The sequence below is a fragment of the Chenopodium quinoa genome, unplaced genomic scaffold (assembly GCF_001683475.1).
Source record: "Chenopodium quinoa cultivar QQ74 unplaced genomic scaffold, ASM168347v1, whole genome shotgun sequence".
Lineage (NCBI taxonomy): Eukaryota > Viridiplantae > Streptophyta > Magnoliopsida > Caryophyllales > Amaranthaceae > Chenopodium > Chenopodium quinoa.
In genome coordinates this window covers 2,662,378-2,682,634 of record NW_018744460.1, presented here as the reverse complement: position 1 = coordinate 2,682,634, position 20,257 = coordinate 2,662,378, and the positions used below count along the sequence as shown (strand labels likewise).

The window sequence follows — 20,257 nt, the reverse complement described above, 5'->3', positions numbered from 1 at the left end:
TTATAAATGGATCTTATTTTATAGAACTTTTTAATACAAATTTGATGATGGAAATAGAATTGAGTTATATGATATTTATTAAAGTTTTGATTAATTTTGTATGTACGAAATATTAGAATTTTATTAATAATAAAACTCTATACAACAATGTTATCTTAAAAAATCTATCCAAAAATCGCTTACTTAATATCATATGTGTCACAATAATGTGAATCGCTAAACATCGCCCGCAAATTACCATATAAAGCCCACAAATATGACTTGGTGTGACCATTATGCCCATTTTCTAAAATTGAAATAATCTCGGTTTAAAAAATGTGGAGCCGTACTGGCTCGCCGGGGGAGACCAGAGGGCAGGCCGGAGATGCGGGGGACGCCGGAGGTACGTCGTCGTCGACGGAAAACGAGGTAAATCACCGTTAAAATTCACGGTTTACCGTCGGAGTGGCTCCGGCGCCTAGGATGGACGCCCAAACCGTAGCCTGGACGTCCAATCCAGATGCCAGAACCACCAGAGTGGCGTCCAGCCCAAACGCCCAGACCACCAGACTGGCGTCCTGGCCAGGCGCCACTCTACTGGCTGAGGCGGCCCTGCCAGGCGCCAGTCCAGTGGCTGTGGCAGCCCTGGCAGACGCCACCCTTATATATTAACATATTTATTTTTTCTTTTTTGATTTTGTTGTTGTTTTTTTATTTATTTATTTTTTTTAAAAAAAAAAATCGAAAATGATTTTTTAAAAAAATTCGAAATGGGTTTTTTTTAAATTAATTTTGAAAATTCGAAATAGGTTTTTTTAAAATTAAGTTTGAAAATTCGAAATGGTATATTTTTAAATTTAGTTTGAAAATTCGAATTGGGTTTTTATAAAAATTAAGTTTGATTACACATAATTATGCTTTTTTTTGTGTTAATTATGTGTAAATATAGAAATTAAATGTATTATCCGTTAAATGTATTTATTGTAATATATAATTGATGCAGGATTATGGTGGAGACGGAAATGATTACAGTGGGATATTTGGACATGATGGTCCATTCGAAGAAGCTCAACAGGCGATTGATTGGGCAAAACATGTTGCAATTGCAGCTGGATTTTGCTTGGTAGTAGTAACTCATAAATCTCAACGGGATGGTAGAATGGATCGCATTTTGAGATGTGACCGTTATCGCAAAAGAGAAGAAAGAGATTTTCGTACAACCACTCGGTTTGATACAAAGCGGAAAGGTTGTGGGTGTGAGTTTAGAGTAAAGGTCCGACAACTACGGAGTCGTGACGGTTGGGAAGTGATTGGTTACTCTAAATGGGGGTATCACAACCATGAGATGATAGTATATGAAGAGGGTCATCAACAGCTGAGCGGCTTAAGTCCTGCTGCGAAACTAGTTGTGAAAGAAATGAGTGATGCTCAACTCAAGCCTGCTAAAATATTAGCATCTGTGTTAGAGAAATTTCCAGAAGACCATCCAAACCGAAGACACATCTACAACGTCAGACAGCAACTCAGGTTTGAACGGTTTGAGGGAAGGAACCCTATACAACAACTGCTACACCAGGCACAATCACGTGGTTACCTGTTCTGGTTTGATTCTGATGAAGATACAGCGGAGGTGACTCATCTTTTCCTTGTGCATCCTGATTGTGCTGATATGGTCAAGTCTTGGCCATTTGTGATTTTGATCGACTCAACGTACAAGACAAACAAGTACAAGTTCCCACTGGTTGAGATCATGGGGATGACTCCAACGAACCAGAACTTTCTGATTGGTCATGCAATCATCAAGGATGAGACGGCTCCAAGTTATTATTGGGTGTTGGAGAAGCTGAGAAACTACATCGGGCCTAATGTTCATCCAGCAGCCATCGTCAGCGACTGTGAGGGAGGTCTCTTTGCCCCCATAGCAGAGCTGTTTCCAGAATCGAACCACTTATTGTGCACATGGCACATCAACAACTGCGTGAAAGTGAAAGCCTACAACCTTTTCAACAAGAATTTGGAAATGGCAGAGAGATTGGTGAATGGTAAGTGGCGGAAGATCCTACAGGCTACCACAGAGGAAGCGTATGAGCGAGCATTGGCTAACTTCAGGGATTCGTACCAGTGGTGTCCGGCACTGGTGGACTATGTGATGCAGCAATGGGTCCCTCACAGGGAAAAGTTTGTCAAATATTGGACAAACCAGGTACTTCATTTCGGGAACACTACAACATGTAGAGTTGAGAGCGCTCATAGAGCTACCAAGGACTGGATTGATTCATCGACCGCTGCTTTGGATACACTGTTCGATAGACTTAACAAGTCAATTGAAACTCAAAAGAACGGCATCAGGAACTCTCTAGAGGACTCCAGACGACGACATGGTACGACGTATAGCCATTTTATATTTAAGATTCTCCATGGTCGTGTGTCGCACTACTGCTTGGGGTTGATTCTCATTGAGCTGAACAGGATGAGGGACTTGGCTGACGAAATGTATGCTCGGTGTGGGTGTGCTATTTCAGTAACTCATGGATTACCTTGCGCATGCACCATTCACCGCGTTATTACAGAAGAAAGGGCGTCGTTACATGTTGATCAGGTCCATTCATTCTAGAGGACGCTTGTTATTGGTGAGCATGCAGACACTCAAACGGCCGACCGTGAACAGGAGGAGTTGGAGCAGTTTCGTTCGATGTACGACCGAGTGTCCTCCAGCCATCCTTCTATTATTCGTGACGCTACTCATGTACTTCATGACATGTTCCACACGTCTACCTTAGATTATGAGGAACCCGAAGGAGTTGACCGTCCTCGAGGTCGACAACGGCGGAACAGGAGTGCGTTTGAGTATATCTGTGGTCTTGGTCGTGGTCGTGCTCGTGGTCGGACATCGTCATCTAGTTGTAGTCAATCTTCATCGTCTGTGAATATGCCTCTGAGAACTGATACGTTTTGGTTGTTTACATTGCACATAGTTTTAAAGTGTTACTCTTGCCTTCTTAACTGTCTATAATTATATGGTGAATAGGAAGAAACGATGTTGATCAGTTTCTGTACAAGGAAAGGATACCTGCGATCATTATGCCGTACTTGGAAGGGTGGAATGATGTAGTCGGAGATGGTAACTGCGGATTCCGGGTCGTGGCTGATGTTTTTCAAATGGGCGAAGACAACTACGGTTTGGTGCGTCAGTTGATGTACAGCGAAATTGCCTCTAACCGAAATGTTTATCGTCATGTGTACCAGGATGACTTGGATGGCGCTCTGCGGTGTATCCGGTGGGGAGGTGGACCTTGCGGCCAAAATCATTATTTTGATGCGCCCCTAGATCTGTTTGCCGTTGCAAACATTTACAAATGCGCAGTCATGCATTTCGGCCTGGGAGTGCATAGTCAAGCTTATTATCCTTGTACCACGGTTCTCCCATGGCGGTCGCGTGAGACTGTCACCACACCGGTCAGAGAGCTAGCTATTGCGTTTCTTGGGTCGTCATATTGACATTTCATCCGACTAGACATGTCATCCGATTTTCCAGTGCCACCGATTATACCTCGGTGGTACAACATTCGCACAGCAAGCGTAGAGGGTTGGGATGCGCTATATCATGACCGGATCCACGAATGGAACACCCTAGCTGCATTTTAGTTTTTCATGTTTACATTCTTCCTATGTAATCTTATTTGTACGTTGCTCTTTTAATGAGAACATTAATCTTTTATATTGTATTGCTTACTGCATTCTATATGTTGCATGGGTAAGTTGCGCGGATCCACGAACGGTTATATCAAAATTTAAAAACAGCAATGATAATATGTTTAAGTTGGAAGCTAAAAGAACAATCTAAAATGTTACAAACTTACAACATAATGTCCAATTTAATAAATTAAAACGATAATATTTAAAGTGCTCTATAAATAAAATGACAAAACCATCAGTAATCCCTCCTCGACGACGACTCCCACTGTGCAAGGGTCTGTTCCAGACTATCAACAACAGCTCTCATTGTTGCACTCATGCTGTCCTTCTCAAGAGAGAGTTTCTGTACGTCCTGCATTATCTTTCCCATCCACTGCATACAACAAAAAACAAAAGATGAAATACAATAACAACATATAAAACTTAATTAAAAGACAACGGAAGGTGGAAAGAGTTTGTATCCGGCTGCCATCGCTCAATGAAAGCCGTGATTAGCGTACTGTCAATCTTATCGTGCATGGTGGCAGGAACGTGATTCACCCCAGTGCCCTCCAGTCGCTGGAACATCTCGCTCTCCGCCGGCCAAGCCTCAGCCCATGTACGCAAAAAGCTACAAGTCTTTTCCCGGGTATGACATTTCAACAACCCCGTAACTGAAGGCCTCTCCTGGTCCTCCCAAATACGGGCAGCTATGTGTCCTAGAAAGCTAGGAATCACACTCCCGTCAACAGGCCCACCGGGCACCTCACTCCTAACAACCCAAGAATCATTACCGGCCCTCGACCGTTTCCTGCTTGCCCCAGATACAGTGGACGCAGATGATGTGCCAGATCTACTAACAAACCTACCACCCCTACCCTTACGCACCTCCACCATATGTGTCTCGTACATGTCATCAACCCTCTGACTGAATGGACCGTAATCATCATACGGTCCACTGCCATCGTCCACATCCTCATCCTCATCTGCGCCCTCCTCCTGCTCCTCCTCCTGGTCACCCTCCTCAGCATCATCATCGTCATCGTCATCCTCATCCCGACGGTGGATCCGTTCTCTACGAGCTGAGGCCGAAATACCACGGGATCTGACATGTCTATGCCCCGACCTCTCCACTGAATAGCTTCTACTAAGAAGCTCTACATTCTTCCCCGCACCATGACGACCCAGTGAATTCTACACAAAATTTTAAAATATATAAACATACAAAAATTTATACGAAAAATAGCTACCACTACCCAAATCAAATAAACTAAAAACATACTAACAAATTAACATAATAAAGAAATTAACAAAACACTTAAATAAAAATAATAGAATAAAAAATACACTTAGAAAGGAAATAAAACCAACACAGAGGAATATATATAAACATAAATAATTCATTCCCAATTAAAATAAATTAACTAACCAAAAACAATATCAATAATAAAATTTAAAATAAATTAACTAACCAAAAACAATATCAAAGTCACAAAAAAAATATAAAAACAAATCAAAATAGAGAATAAAAATAAAAATGTACAAAAAAAACAAACAAATAATTGTAAACAAAATATAAACATAGAAAAAATACAACAAAATTGAAAAAATTTATAAAAATAAACAACAAAATATAAAAACAATTCAAAAAGATATTACACAAAAAAAAAAACAATATTTTAAAACAAATATAAAAAAAAAGAAAAAAAAGGGGGGGGGGGCGCCTTGGCTGGACGCCCAGCCAGCGGTGGCGGCGCCAGCTGCAGACGCCGCCACCAGTGGGCTGGCGCCTGGGCTGGACGCCACAGCTAGGGGTGTACACCGGTCCAAAACCGGACCGGACCTGGATCGGACCTGTTTGGACCGGGGACCTGAATTGGGTAATTATGAAGACCGGGGACCGGACCTGAATTAACAGGTCCGGTTCCGGGCCAGACCTGAAAAATCAGGTCCGGTCCGGGTTTGGACCTGAATGGACCTGTTTTGTGTCTTTTTCGTTTTTTTTTAATACAAAACCTGTTGGACCTGCATATGGACCTGCATATGGACCTGTTTTGTGATTTTTAGACCTGTTGCATAATTTAATAATTACATACAAACCAAAATTATCAATTACAAAACTACATAAAGTCTATAAAGTCCCGATTCTCAAACACCAAAAATACAAATGAGTCCACCGAAAATACAAATAAGTTCACGAAAACTCAGTTTCAATTTTTCAGAGTTTGGTTTTCTTCTTCTTTTTTTTTTTTTTTAATTACGATTTTCCCGGGTTTCAGGTCCGGACCTGAAAACCCCGGGTTTGGACCGGGTCCGGACCGGGAACCTGGATTTTTAAGAACCGGGACCGGACCCGAATCAACAGGTCCGGGTCAGGTCCGGTCCGGTTCAGGTCCGGTTTCAGGTCCGGGCCAATTTTTGTACACCCCTAGCCACAGCCACGGCTGCGGCGCCTTGAATAAACGCCACAACCGTGGCTATGGCGTCCAGCCCAGGCGCCAGCCTACTGGTGGCGGCGTCTACAGCTGGCGCCACCACCGCTGGCTGGGCGTCCAGCCAGGGCGCCCCACCTCCGTCACGGCGGTTTTTCCTTTTTTTTTTTTTTTTTTACAAATTGTACCTTGCCTCCTTGGGACCTCCTTCCCTCCGCCGCCGCCGCCAATTCCTTGCCTTGCCGCCTCGACATTGCCGTTGTTTGATTTTTTTTTTTAGAGAGGTTGAAAGAAGATGAGCGATGAGAGTGTGAGTGTTTTTTTTTTTAGGTCAAGGGCAATATTGTCAAACCAAGTGAATTTTGTGGGCTTTATGTAGTAATTTGTGGGCGATGTTTAACAAATATTTATCACCTATGTGGCACGACACCTGGAGAAAAATTGGAGTGTCAAGTGTCGTTGTCTCGTGGCCCAGCTACGAGATCGACTTTATTTATTAGTGACTAGTATTGTGCCCCAGATGCTCAGGTTGTTTATTGAATTTTCGGATAAACATTTTGACTTGAATGTTAAATACGGTCATATAATCACTTTTGATAATGCAGGATATTTAGACATGCTGAATTTGACCTAAAGTTTCAGGGTATGTTCGACCAAAGATTTTTCCCACCCAATAGTAAAGTCCTGCAAATAAAGCAAAAACCGCTCCCATGGAAAGTACATAATGGAAATGTGCGACCACATAATAAGTGTCATGTAGAGCAATGTCTAGCCCAGAATTAGCCAGGACTATTCCTGTGAGTCCCCCTACAGTGAATAAAAAGATGAACCCCACTGCAAATAATATGGGTGTTTTGTATTGCATAGAACCCCCCCCCCCCCCACATGGTAGCGATCCACTGATTTTAGTTCCAGTGGGGACCGCTATGATCATGGTAGCTGCGGTGAAGTAAGCACGAGTATCAACGTCTAAGCCCACAGTAAACATATGATGAGCCCAAACAAGAAATCCAAGAACACCTATACTGATCATGGCATAAATTGTTTTTACTTAAATTATTTTTACTAAACTGAAAGTATTTTTACCGATTAAAACTTATTTTTACTAATTCTCTATTATTTTAAATATAGTATAAATGGATCTTATTTTAAAGAACTTTTTAAAACGAATTTTAGGATGAAAATAGAACCAAGTTATTAGATTTTTATTAAAAGTTATGATTAATTTTGTATATAGGAAATATTAGAAGTGTATCGATAATAAAATTCTGTACAACATCTTTATCTTCAAATCTATCTAAAATTCGATTATTTAGCATAATATGTGTCACAATAATACCTATAAAGGATATTTATTAAAAGTTATGATTTATTTTGTATACCTGAAATATTAGAATTATATCGATAATAAAATTCTATACAACAATTTTATCTTAAAAAATCTATCCAAAAATCACTTACTTAGCATTATATGTGTCATAATAATACCTATTTATCTCCTACAAATACTGCAAAAAGGATGAAATTACGCATCCCAAAGCATATTTTATAATTACATAAGAGTAAAAATTATAAAAAGTTGATATTGTGAAAGTAATTTACGAGAAGAATCTAACAAGACCCTACATGACAATATTTTACTTTACGTATAAATCATAATATGTGGTAAAACAAGCGTGATGAATAGTGTAAAAGTCCAGTTGTTGTAATAGTATTAAAATGGAGGAAGTATGTAATATGACATAATTCAGTGGTTAACACTTTAGTGGAGCACCACATGACATCTGAACTTGTTTTTTTTAAGTATAAATACACTGAGTACAGCACAATGTAATAATGTAGCACCTTAAACTTTGCAAAAAACGCGACAATTAGACTCCACAAGTTTTACTAGTGGTTGTTTGGTCTCTCAAATGTAATTAACACTTTTAGGCTGCAATCACCCATAATTCAGTTGACTTCTGTAATAATGTAATATGTGGTAGAATTGATTGTTTGAGCCGGATGCTAGCACGATATAGTTTACATAATATGTTGAAAAAATTCAACCCTTTGAAGTTTTGAGTAAAATAAGCCATTATAGCTTAATTGAAAACATGTAAAATCCAAAAGCTAAAATCCAACCAAACTGTTGGCTAAAAGACATGTACCAAACAAGGATTAAGCGAACACTAAATCAGATACATCAGTGCAGCAAATTGTCAAATGTATCTGATCTTGCAACAGATATCGAGCTTTAAACCGGTTTGAAGGCGAACACAAGTACTATCAAGTACATAGCAACAAATTGTGAGATTTTATATCTGATAATCTAGGCATAGATATCGAGCTCTGAACTGGTCCAAAGGCATCCCAACATTATTAGCAACACCAAGTACTTGAATTAAGTGTATAACAACAAATTGTAAAACTAGATATCCGATCATCAAGAAACAGATATCGATTTATGAACTTCAAAGGTAATAGCCGGCTAATGGATGAGCAATCAGTCTCAAGACTCTCAACAAGTATAGCCAGCGATATCAGACTAGTACAGCTAAATCAAGCCCTCTGGAATCCGGGCTCTTTGACAATGGTTACTGGTATAGTAGCATTACTCATCACATAGTTCGCCACACTTCCCATGATAATCCTGAAAAATAAGTAACCAGCCTTAAATTAGTTACGTTGATTAGGAATTAACCATTGAATTAAAGTAACGCATCTAAACTAAGCTTTGTTTGTGACAGAAAACAATGGGACATTGAACTTATTATCGATTTGTACGAGGAATTGAGGATCCCCTGCCCTTAAAAATTCGTCTAATTGTTAGAAAGAGACGCAGTATGCTAACATGTCGCGATCATCAATAACCTAAGTGGGGTTAAGTCTGTCTCAATTAACATACTCCGTAACATTATGTGCACAAGTCTTTCAAATGAAGTCTCGGACATTCATATCAAATCCCGTCGACATCACCAATCACCAATTCAATTCTTTAATTAAACACTTTATGTTTAACTCAAATGAAGTCAGAAAGCAGAACAGATCTCATAAAAGTATTAATCTACAAGTTAATCCTCCCCAATTTTGTAATATAACACCAAAATATATCGATTAATGAATTTAATAAACAGCAATTAATAAATATAATAAACAGAAATTAAGAATACCTTTTAAGACCACTGAGTCCCCTGCATCCCATAACCAAAGAATCCAATTTCAGATCATCAACTGCTTCCAGAAGCTTCTCTCTTGCATCTCCCCAGTATATCTTCGTTACAATATGTATCTTCATTCATCCCAAAACATATTAACAACAAAAATCAGTAACTAACAAAAACCCCCCCAAAAAAAAAAAAAAAAATTAGCAATTGATTTATAAAAAAAAAAACCTCTTTTTGACGAGAAGCAGTATCACACATATCAAGAACATCAATATCAGTCTGAACCTCGTACTTCTTCATAACTTCCGGTTGCCTAAACTCCACCAAAGGAATAAGCGCTGCACAATAAATTCCAATAAGTTAATCAATAGATCGATGAAACTATAAAGTATGATCCGAAGGCGAAAAGTATGAAATAAGTAATGAGCAAAGATGACATACGAGAACCCGATTTACTCCAAAGAAGATTACGAGATTCATCATGAGAAGATGGTTTAACATGGATTAAATATAACGTATCACCCTTATCAGCCAAATTATCAATTGCCCATTGAAGTGCACATTTACTACTCTTTGAAAAATCAACTGCTACTCCGAATTTCTTTGCTCCTACCATTTTTTTTTCTTTAGTTTTTCTGGGTTTGATTGTTTGAAGAAAATGAGAAGATGGGTTGAAATAGTAGAAAGATGCTTTTGATTTGGGTTACTTTTGGAAGAAGATTGTTGAGAAATTGGACACGTTTTGGAGATTTGAGCGTGTAAAGAGGAGAGAGAATAACAGGGGCGTGAATATATTCGGTGATTTCTTTTGATTTTGTTTTGGTTGAGTTGGCTTAACTGTTTGCTGGTCGTTTCATGTGCTTGTTGTCTGTTGATTGAGTACTGCGCGATTGCGCGAAATTGCCATTTGGGTTGATTGTTTTTGTTGTTGTTTCCCATGTTTGGGTTGACTTTTTAGCTTTAATTGATGGCCATAAGGGGCTCGATTTTACATACAAGTAACATTTGGGCTCAATCTCCAAGTTGATCAGTTTAGTGTGTAGTATTAGGACATTTGGGCTGATATAAAGTTATTCCTTTTCTCAAATATAGAGTTGAACATGGGTCAAATTGATATATAAGTTGGTCAAATATGACACGACATGACCAATTCTAAGATGAGCTTTGCACAATCATTGATGGGTTTGGGTTTTGAATGAGTATCATTTTAAAATTTTAGCATGATGAGTCTGGTACAAGCCTAATAGGCCAACCTACATGACATTCGACTTATTTTTAATTACTTCACATTAAAATAAAATATACTATATATTATACGGGCCCACCGGCATGATGTGTGGCCTTGTCCGACCCATAAATCTACTTGATCATGTTTTAGTAAGAGTATCTTTTGGATGTATCTCGTGCATTAGCGTAGTTATATTTTATTTCTAGTTATACAAATTTTAATTGTATATTCAATTATACCCTAAATAATATTGCTACATGTGATTAGTGGTAAAAATTTATTATTCCTGGATTCGACCATGAATTATTTAAATATTATTATGTGAAGTACTAAACAATAGTATTATTAATAATCATTTGTAAATATAAACTAGGTTAGATGATTATACCCAATATTGACATAGATCACATATGTCTTCTTATCCTTGTAGCTCTCTCCACGACAAAAATTTTAGATTTCACTTAGGACCTACTTAATTTTTATTTATTTACAACACACCAGTTTAACATGCACTTAAAAGAAGATATTAAGTTAGCCAAATGGTCAAATTAATTAGTAATAATTTTAATATTGTTAATAAGAAGAAAGTGTTATGTTGTTACAATTATAATTTTATAACTTAATTCGCTCATTTGCCTTTTATAATCATTTCCTAAGCCAAGAAAGTATATATATGTTATTTGCAAGTATAAATAAAATAAAATAAATAAAAAAAAAAAAACCTAGAGAAAGTACTACATACGAATATAATATACTTCGGATATATTATATTAATGGTGCTTCTAATTATCAAGTACAATTCATTGTGATTTATCTGGTGGAGTACAATTCAGAGGTTTTGTAGTGTGATAAGGTGTATTGGGGTTAATGACAGTGATGGTGGAGTTGTGGTGGGCAACGACGGTGGTGATTTGGTGTGTTAATGGTGGCGGACTGGTGGATGGCTTACATGGCTATATATAGTGTGGGCTGGGTTACTTAACTAATCAAAAGCTAATTTTTTAAAGTTAATTATATAAAATTTTGATTAATTAAATTAGAACCAATGAAAACAAAACACTTGTCTAATTAACCTATTTTATAGGTTACTAACACCACTCAACAATTATGGACTAAATTGAGCAGATTGTTTTAAAGTTGGGATTATTTTGAGAATGATGATAGTTGGAATTATTTTGAGCAGATCGCCGAAAGTTGGGATTATTGCAATCAATTTTTTCTAAGTATTATACATATGGTATGATAATACATTAGAGTAATAAAATGGTCAAAGGTTATACAGTTTATTTGATGACCATTATACTAATTAAAGAGCTAATAATTAAAGCACATATAACTCACCAGTTGGAACCTAATTAAAGGCTCAACACATAATTATTGTATACTCAACATGTAAAACCCACACTCTAATAGCATGGTAAAACCATGTTGATATTATAACATATATAGCATTAAATTAAACCATACTATGTTGGAACAATAGGACTTGTTGCACAACACTCGATCGATGTTATCAAGAGTTTAATTAACTCTCAGTAGTAATGATAGTCCTTTCATATTTCTCCAATGACTTAACCAACTCATTAAAATTCTTTCCATTGCCAAATCCACCACACCCACCCTTTTGTTAAACTTGCCATCTTCTCCTTGAATCATACACCCAATTCTTTGTATGACCTCAATGAATATAGTAAGTCTATCTCCAATAGGCTTTGTAAATGTTTGGATTATAACACCTTCATGGTCCTTGTCCACCTTAAGCCCTAACGCCTCGCATTCTTGTAATTCCTCCTCCGTTAAGAAATCGCTAGCCACCGCCTTTAGTTTTTGGTAGTAATCGCCTTCTGGTGGCGGCATGAATTCGAATAATGATGTCTTCTTCATCTCTCTTAGGTTTTGACTATATCGTTTGTGATGAGAGCTAAGTGTTGCACTCCTGGACCGTTGTTACGTTTTATGAACGTCTCTATAGGGCTTTTCATTGTTTGGCCATACACTGGCTCGCTGAAGTTTAGGAAAACAGATTCGTCGTTGTTTGCTAAGAACACGGATTGGAGCCCGGACTCAGTGACTCCAACTAGGTCCTCGGCTGCAAACTCTACAAACTCGTGGAGCCCGGTTATCCTCATTATGTATTCCATAACGGAGGCTAGCTCAGGCACGCTTCCTGCGGCATGGTCTAGGCTCTTGAACCCGAATTCGGTTCTTGATCCATGCACTTGAGCAAATTTGGGTAGAAAGTTGTTGCAATTAGATGCATGTGCACAGCTCACCAACCGAAGGACTACATCACCAAAGAGATGGACCTCGGCAAGGAGGGTATGCCTGTCCTCTAAGAGGATGGGAGGGGAGGAAGGGCGAGCCCCAGCTGCCACACTAGTGGCGTAGGCGGACTTAGCATCGTCCACCTCAAGGGCCACAGCGCGAACACCAAACCCGTGAGTGGACATAAAAGAGGAGTGGGATTCATAGTTAAACGTAGGTATGGAGGCCGTAAAAGACGAAGATTGAGAGTAAGGAGCGGTGAAGAGGAAGTGGACGTCACCGCTACGCAATACGTACGAGGCATGTACAAGGTTGCCAGTAGAATGGTCAGATTTGGCAACCGTAGGCATGCCAAGCCCCTTAGAAAAAAGGAGGCTCGTGTTGGATGCGTCACCACACCAAAACTCGATGTGGTGGAACCTTTTCACCTTAAATTTATCTGATTTCGGGTTTGATCGTACAAACTTATGAAAGCTTTGTAGCTTAAATGACTTTTCATGACTACCAACAACTTGATTTGCCATTTTTTTTTCTTGATAACTCTACTATATAAACTCAAGTCCGACCCAAATACAAGTTGTGATCGAGGTGATGATTGCTACTTGTGTTGGACAGGATTTGAATGAGGAAGTTTACCAATAACTTAGAGCCTTTTATAGAAACTTTACTACCCTATTCTCTAACAAAAGCATGATGCATGAAGCTTACGCTATGTGGTACGTTAGCACAGAAATAAATAAAAATATAATGAGGGTTCTTTGTTGGTCTAATTAAGTTCACAATAAGAAAATAAATTAAGATTCCTTGAATTTTGTCATGACTTACTATTCGATGGATCTAATTTAAGTCCTAGGATCCACTAGTTAAAAACAAAGATTCACTTACATTGTTTATATTACAAAAAATAATTAATCAAAGACTTGTAAACCTGCAAAATTTTTAGTCATATTTTTTAATCACATCTTGGGCATGAAAAACTACCCATCTTTTCCCCTCCAAAAAAAAAAAAAAAAAACTTACCCATCTTTTGTATTTGCTTGTCTTCCATTTTCGGGAACTCGATCTGATTCGATCCGAAAAATAAGGTATCTAAATTTCTAAATTGGGAAAAAGCTGATTCAAATTCGATTTACCCCCTATTATAAGTAGCTTAGTTAAATGTGCTAAGTTTGAGTTATGGATATTTCTATGAACATTATTCATGCTCCTGTATATTATGTGTTAAATCTATTAACTAAAACTAAAACAAAACGTTGTTGACGTCATCACTGTGTACATGTCACTCTCATAATATAAATTTTCCCGCCTAACTGCAAGGATGATGTCACTCTCATAATATAAATTTTCCCGCCTAACAGCTTCTACATTACAAGTACAACCTATCAATTTATCCTTAAAAAAATGAAATAATTTTAAGTAGCACACTAATAAATAGACTCCTACATTGAAATATGTATTAGGCGACGTTGAACATGTATTATATCATAATTTTCATGAAAATAAAATTTTAAAAGTACAGATATTTTTGCACATGGTGCATAATTCTTATTTATATTTATCCATTTTTTAAAAAATGTACAAATTATAAAAATTGATTTTATATAAAACCTAGTTTTGAGATAATATGAAATGAGCCTAGACTAATAGCTAATATTTCCTCGTTTTTTTTATTGCACCACTTGCTTCTTTAGAAAGTTTCATACTTATTGTAGTATTTCCTTTTTAGGAAATTAAATTATTCGAGATAGAGCTCGTCTTGCCCACCATTAGCCACACTTGCGACAGGATGTCAATGGCTCGTATCCGGGGTGGTGGTGTTTAGCAGTGTAGCACCAAACTTTCTGTTTATTTATTATTTTTTTAAATTTTTTTTTAATTATATTTTTTTTCTATGAAACTTTTTGGTTAAATTTAACTTTAATCTTTACCTTTCCATGGGTCGTTGTTGATAATTAAATTAATTTTAATTATGCTAGTTGTTCGTATGGAGTTGGTAGTTAATTAATTGTATTGAGATAGAAATATATATTGTGATATGATATTATGAGAATTATATCATATGAGATATTATTGTGAAAAGATATATGTGATATATTATAGGAAATTAAGATATTAAGGAACTTTAGGTTAGATATTCCTATTGTCTATATATATTGTAATGTGGCCGAATATTATGAATGGGAAAATACAATGAGAAAATATTTTCCCCATAAATTTAACAGTGATAATTATTCAAACATAATTTAACATGGTATCAAGAGTCTAGGAAGATCCAGTTAAACCCTTAATCACGAGAGTTCGTGCGAGAGGAGAGAATGAAAAAAAAAACCTTAATCACGAGAGTTTGTGTGAGAAGAGAGGATGAAAAACACGAGAATTCGATCGTGTGAGAAAAACCTTAAACACAAGATGTCGTGTGAAAGGAGAAGAAAAAAATAAATGACAGGTTCAAAAAGAAAGGCGTTCTCGTTGTATTTATATATTTGCAGATTTGAAAAGAATTACGTTCTTGTTTAATTGCTGATTGATGGGCTTGAAAAGAATAACGTTCCCATTAAGGGAGGAAAAAAAAAACTTAAACACGAGAATTTGTGTAAGAGGAGTGATCAATTGTACGCATTATTCATTAATTGCGTCTAATATAGAGTGATTGTGAGAGTTCACTTCTTCTTCTTTTTTTTTTTTTTTTTTTTTTTTTGAGAATTGAATTATAAGTTAATTCATATATTGCGTATAATAGTGTGTGATTGTGAAGAATTTTTTATTTTATACGTTATTTTCATAATTAACGTATAATAGTGTGAGAGTTATTGAATTGTGAGAGTTCACAAATTAATTTTTTTTATTTTTCTAAGATCGAATTTTTATGTGACTATGTTGAATTGTTGATCATGGAGAAATATGATGATTTTGATGAGGAGGAATAACGTGGAATGATCAAGTTCAAGAGGATTATTTTTTGTGATTATTCAAAGGGGGATCGTTTGATGATTACATATTGCGGATTAGCTTGATGATGACATAATGCAAATTTTATTTTATTTTCCAAGTCGAACGTTCGAGATCTACACCTCCGACTTGAGGGAGGGTATTGAGATAGAAATGTATATTGTGATATGATATTATGAGAATTATATCATATGAGATATTATTGTGAAAAGATATATGTGATATGTTATAGGAAGTTAAGATATTAAGGAATATTTAGGTTAGATATTCCTATTGTCTATGTATATTGTAATGTGACCGAATATCATGAATGGGAAAATACAATGAAAAATACAGAGAAATATTTACCCCATAAATTTTGTATGGGGAGATACCGATAACGGATAAATAAATGCTGATATCAACCTATTCACAGATTCAACGGATTCCTGTTACAAGTCATAATGAACATATCGGCAAATTCTCATGACGACATAACTAACGGTCGTCTGATGAGCAACACGTGGCGTCAAGCGACCAACACTACTTGGCATGAATGTTACTTGCATGACATGCAGCCACTTGGCGGGTGGATCTTCTATAAATAGGCAAGTTAGTTCTTCATAAAGAGGTAGCATTTATTACTCTCTCTCTCTCTCAATTTCTTCTCTTCTTCTTCTCAAACACTTTCTGACTTTACCATCGGAGCGGTTATCCCCGGGATTAGCTAATCCTCATTTCCTGTGTAGGTGCTTAGCTAGAAGATAGGGTCTTCACGGATCCAGAATACGGGTTGCCGGGTCATTTCCGGAACAAATTTAACAGTGATGATAATTATTCAAACATACGAGTAGTACAGTATTAGTTGTGGGATTAGTTGTGTAATCAACAGTAAACTTATAAATTTTGGGATAGAGAAAGTTAAACGATTCCCTCTGTCAAATATTTATAATTGACTAAGTGAGTCTTTATTAAATTATTACTCGTACAAAATAACAAAACTGAATTGTCAGACCAATTTCCTAACGATACAGGCCAATTTAACTCTTTTGTAACACCAATTCTCCAAATAGCCTAGGCTAATTAAGTATCTTATTTCTTAAGAAAAAATTCACAACTTGGTCGAAGTATTACTCATACCAGGGTTTAGTTCACATTATTTTTAATTATTTCAAATCAGATCAGAAAAAATAAGTTCAAATTGTAAAACATAAATTCAGATGATCAGAAAAAATAAGTTATGACATATTTTGTCATTATATGTGTGGATTTTTATCGCTAAATATTTTTAATTTATAAAAAATATAAAAATTACATATTAAACACATTATTATGAATCTAACAAGAGCCAACTTGATATATTTAAATAAGTTCAGATTAACTCAGATTAGCAAAAAAAATATGAACTAAACAAACTCTTAATAGCTATTTTAAAAGTTTTCCTTACAAAAATACATCCCATAATGACTGACATGCTAATATATAATTAAACATGAATAATTTTTTTTTAAAAGTTTAATATTATGAAATTTCACATTAACAACTACTCCCTCCATTTTTTATTAAGTGCCCCACTTGCCAAAAAAACGACCGTTTTTTTTAGTGCTCCATTATTAAAAGTGGAAAACCCCCCTCACATTATTTTTCTCTTTTCCTTTTAACTTCACTATCATTATATAACATTTTTTCCCTTTCACATTTATTTTTGGTGGTCCCCATTCATATTTCTCTATCTTACTTTTCAAAATTTTATATTTTATTCTTTGACCTAAAACTATATGTGCCCAAGGGTATGAGGCGCTTAAAAAAGGGAGGGAGTATCTAAAGTTATATACTTCATATATATATATATATATATATATATATGATAATACTGTAATTGTTACTCCCTATATCCCTTATTTTTTGCCCCATTTGACTTTTAACGATCTCCAAGACACGTGTTCAAACGTACTTATCTCAAAATCTATACGCATAAAAGTTATACTCCCCCCATCCCATAATACTTGAGACGTTGGGTGGACACGTAATCTAAGAAAATTACAAGTGAGTCAATTTAAAATATTTGTTTATTGTATAAAAAAATTCTCTTTTGTATTTTTATATTGTAAGAAAACAACAAAGTGGGGTGGGAGTGGGGTAGACGAGGAGAGAAAATGTGCGAAAGTATTTTTTTATTTGTAGTCTTATTCCATTTAAGTAATGTGTCAAGTATTGTGGGACGGACGAAATTGGAAACTGTGTCAAGTACTATGGGATAGAGGAAGTAAAAATTTGATATTAATAAAATATACAATGGGTCGATTGTAATAAGATCCCACATGAATATATTATCACTTATGAATTAACGAGAATTCATGGTCAAAGTTTTATAAGTTTGACCCATATATGCAATGAGGCAAAAAATAAGAGACGGAGAGAGTAGTTTTTAATGCATTAATAAAGTGTATAGTCAAAGTTAATGTATATGAATGTGAAAAAAAGTCAAAGGGTATTAATTATTATGAAATAGAGAGAGTAAAATAATTGAGTTGGTATAATCAAGATATGAGCCAAATCTCATCTAAATCATTATTATTTTATCGATTCTGTAAAAGAAATTGTTTTTTTTTTCTTTTTTTTTTGGTTGTTTTTATGTTTTTCAATATAACTTTTGTTATTCGTGTAGGAGATGTCTAATTCAAAGTTTAAGATTTGGTAAAATCAAATCGACCAATAATTTAAATACAAATTAAAGTCAAAATATAATTATTCAATTTGTAACTCTTGTAAGGGCAGGCATCATGCATCACATCATAATATCAGAAAAATTTCCCTTTAAAATATAAAAAGACTTGGCTCTTGAAGTTCCAAAAGGTATTTAACCAAAAGGTTTTAGTTGAATTAATGAACTTTACATTTGATTATTATTCAGAAGTGTACCAACGAATGCCGTGTTGAAGAAACTATAAAAATACGCGATAGTTTTATAGTAGCTACAATACAATATTATAATCAGATGATTTTAATGTAGTTTTACGACTTTTGACTACCACAATTTATTAAAATGGATGGCAGAGATTATTTGTTTTTTGATTTATTTTTAATTAGTAATTTTAATTAAAAATAATTTTTTGATTATTTTAAATATCTTTATATCTTCTAGAAATTATTTTTTAATATTTTTGAAATTCTAGAATTAAATATACATATATATATATAATAATTAAAAATAAATAAAAAAACAAACAATCTTAACCGTCCATTTTAAAAAATTGTGGTAGTCAAAAGTCATAAGGCTACATTATAACCACTATAATTTTCTAATTTGAACCATACATTTTTATTTTTTAAAATCTCATCCATTCATTTGGTCGACTATACTTTGAAAACAATAATATATAAAAAATATCTTCTCTTGCTTTCCTTTCTCAATCCGTTGAAGTGTAACCTTTTTCAACGACGACACATGTAAGTGCATCATATTGATAAAAGGATTAAAAGGTTGTAAAAGTGTAAGGCTAAAGGACTACTTTGACCTCTTATTATTGCATATGATTTCGCGATGGAACCACCTTAGACTTGTAAAGTGGACTCACTCTTGATGATGGGTAAAATCAAATATTACATAGTCTCGACCCGTATATGCAAAGTACAATCTTTTTGATTCACACTAGTAGGCCACCATTAAATTGAATTCGACCATACTTGCCCTATTATACATATGTTTAAAGATGTCAATTTAGGTGTCTGGACCGCGTCAGGTCTATTTCAACTTTGAGTCATACATGCTAAATTATTATGTCCATACAAGTTGAATTATGAATTAAGTTTTGTTCAGGTCGATTTTGAGTCAGTCGGATCAGTTTTTGACACCTCTAACTATGTTTGTTTTAGTGGTAAGCTAAAAATTATTATTTCTTAGCATAGAAATAATGATAACATGTCAATATAGGTAGCGAATGATTAGGCAACAAAATCCTATTAGATTTATTTTAAAAATATAGATCAATAGCTATTCCTCACAGGTTGGTTGGAAGGCCAAACCTTTTTAAAATAGCCATAAAAAATTGAAATATATTCACCAACATGTAAATAAATTAAACCCACACTCTGTTAGCATGGTAAATCGATGGTGTGAAATTAAAATCCACAAACATAAAAATATTACTACATAACATCAATGAACTAGTAAGATCCTATGGATAATTGGATATAATGTGTTTGAATGAAAGGCTCGAACTGATTGGAAATTACTAGAGGTCGTGAACCCAATAGTGAGTTCAGAGTTTTATCATATTTCTCTAATGATTTAAACAGCTCATTAAAGTCATACATCCAATTCTTTGTAACACTTCAATGAACATAGTAAGCCTATCTCCAATAGGCTTAGTAAAAGTTTGAATCATAAAAACCTTCAGTATTCTTTTCGACTTTAAGCCCTAATGCTTCACATTCATCTATTTGTTCATCAGTTGTTAAGATATCCTTTGCCGATTTTCTCAACTTTTGATAGTACTCGCCTTCTGGTGGAGGCATTATGAAGTCGAACAATGACGTCTTCTTCATATCCCTTAGTGTTTTGAATATATCGTCTGTAATGAGTGCTAAGTGTTGTACTCCTG

The 20,257-nt window shown here is 35.5% G+C and overlaps 1 protein-coding gene and 1 pseudogene across 1 annotated transcript; both read right to left on the bottom strand.

The window, feature by feature from the left end:
* Nucleotides 1-8,174: 8,174 nt before the first annotated feature.
* LOC110697269 (universal stress protein PHOS32) lies at nucleotides 8,175-10,131 on the bottom strand. Its single transcript, XM_021874634.1, has 4 exons — nucleotides 9,674-10,131; nucleotides 9,461-9,570; nucleotides 9,239-9,357; nucleotides 8,175-8,718 (listed from the first exon to the last, which is right to left on the bottom strand). Exons 1-4 carry the CDS (start codon nucleotides 9,846-9,848, stop codon nucleotides 8,628-8,630), a joined length of 495 nt encoding a protein of 164 aa, XP_021730326.1. The 5' UTR covers nucleotides 9,849-10,131; the 3' UTR covers nucleotides 8,175-8,627.
* Nucleotides 10,132-11,971: 1,840 nt separating this feature from the next.
* Nucleotides 11,972-14,162, bottom strand: LOC110697426 (annotated as a pseudogene).
* Nucleotides 14,163-20,257: the final 6,095 nt, after the last annotated feature.

Coding starts and splice junctions, on each gene's coding strand:
- LOC110697269 (XM_021874634.1), bottom strand. CDS start 9,848: ATGGTAGGAGCAAAGAAATTCGGAGTAGCAGTTGATTTTTCAAAGAGT. Junction 9,571..9,673: donor TTGGAGTAAATCGGGTTCTC/GTATGTCATCTT, acceptor TTTATTGTGCAG/CGCTTATTCCTTTGGTGGAG. Junction 8,719..9,238: donor GGACTCAGTGGTCTTAAAAG/GTATTCTTAATT, acceptor CTTATTTTTCAG/GATTATCATGGGAAGTGTGG.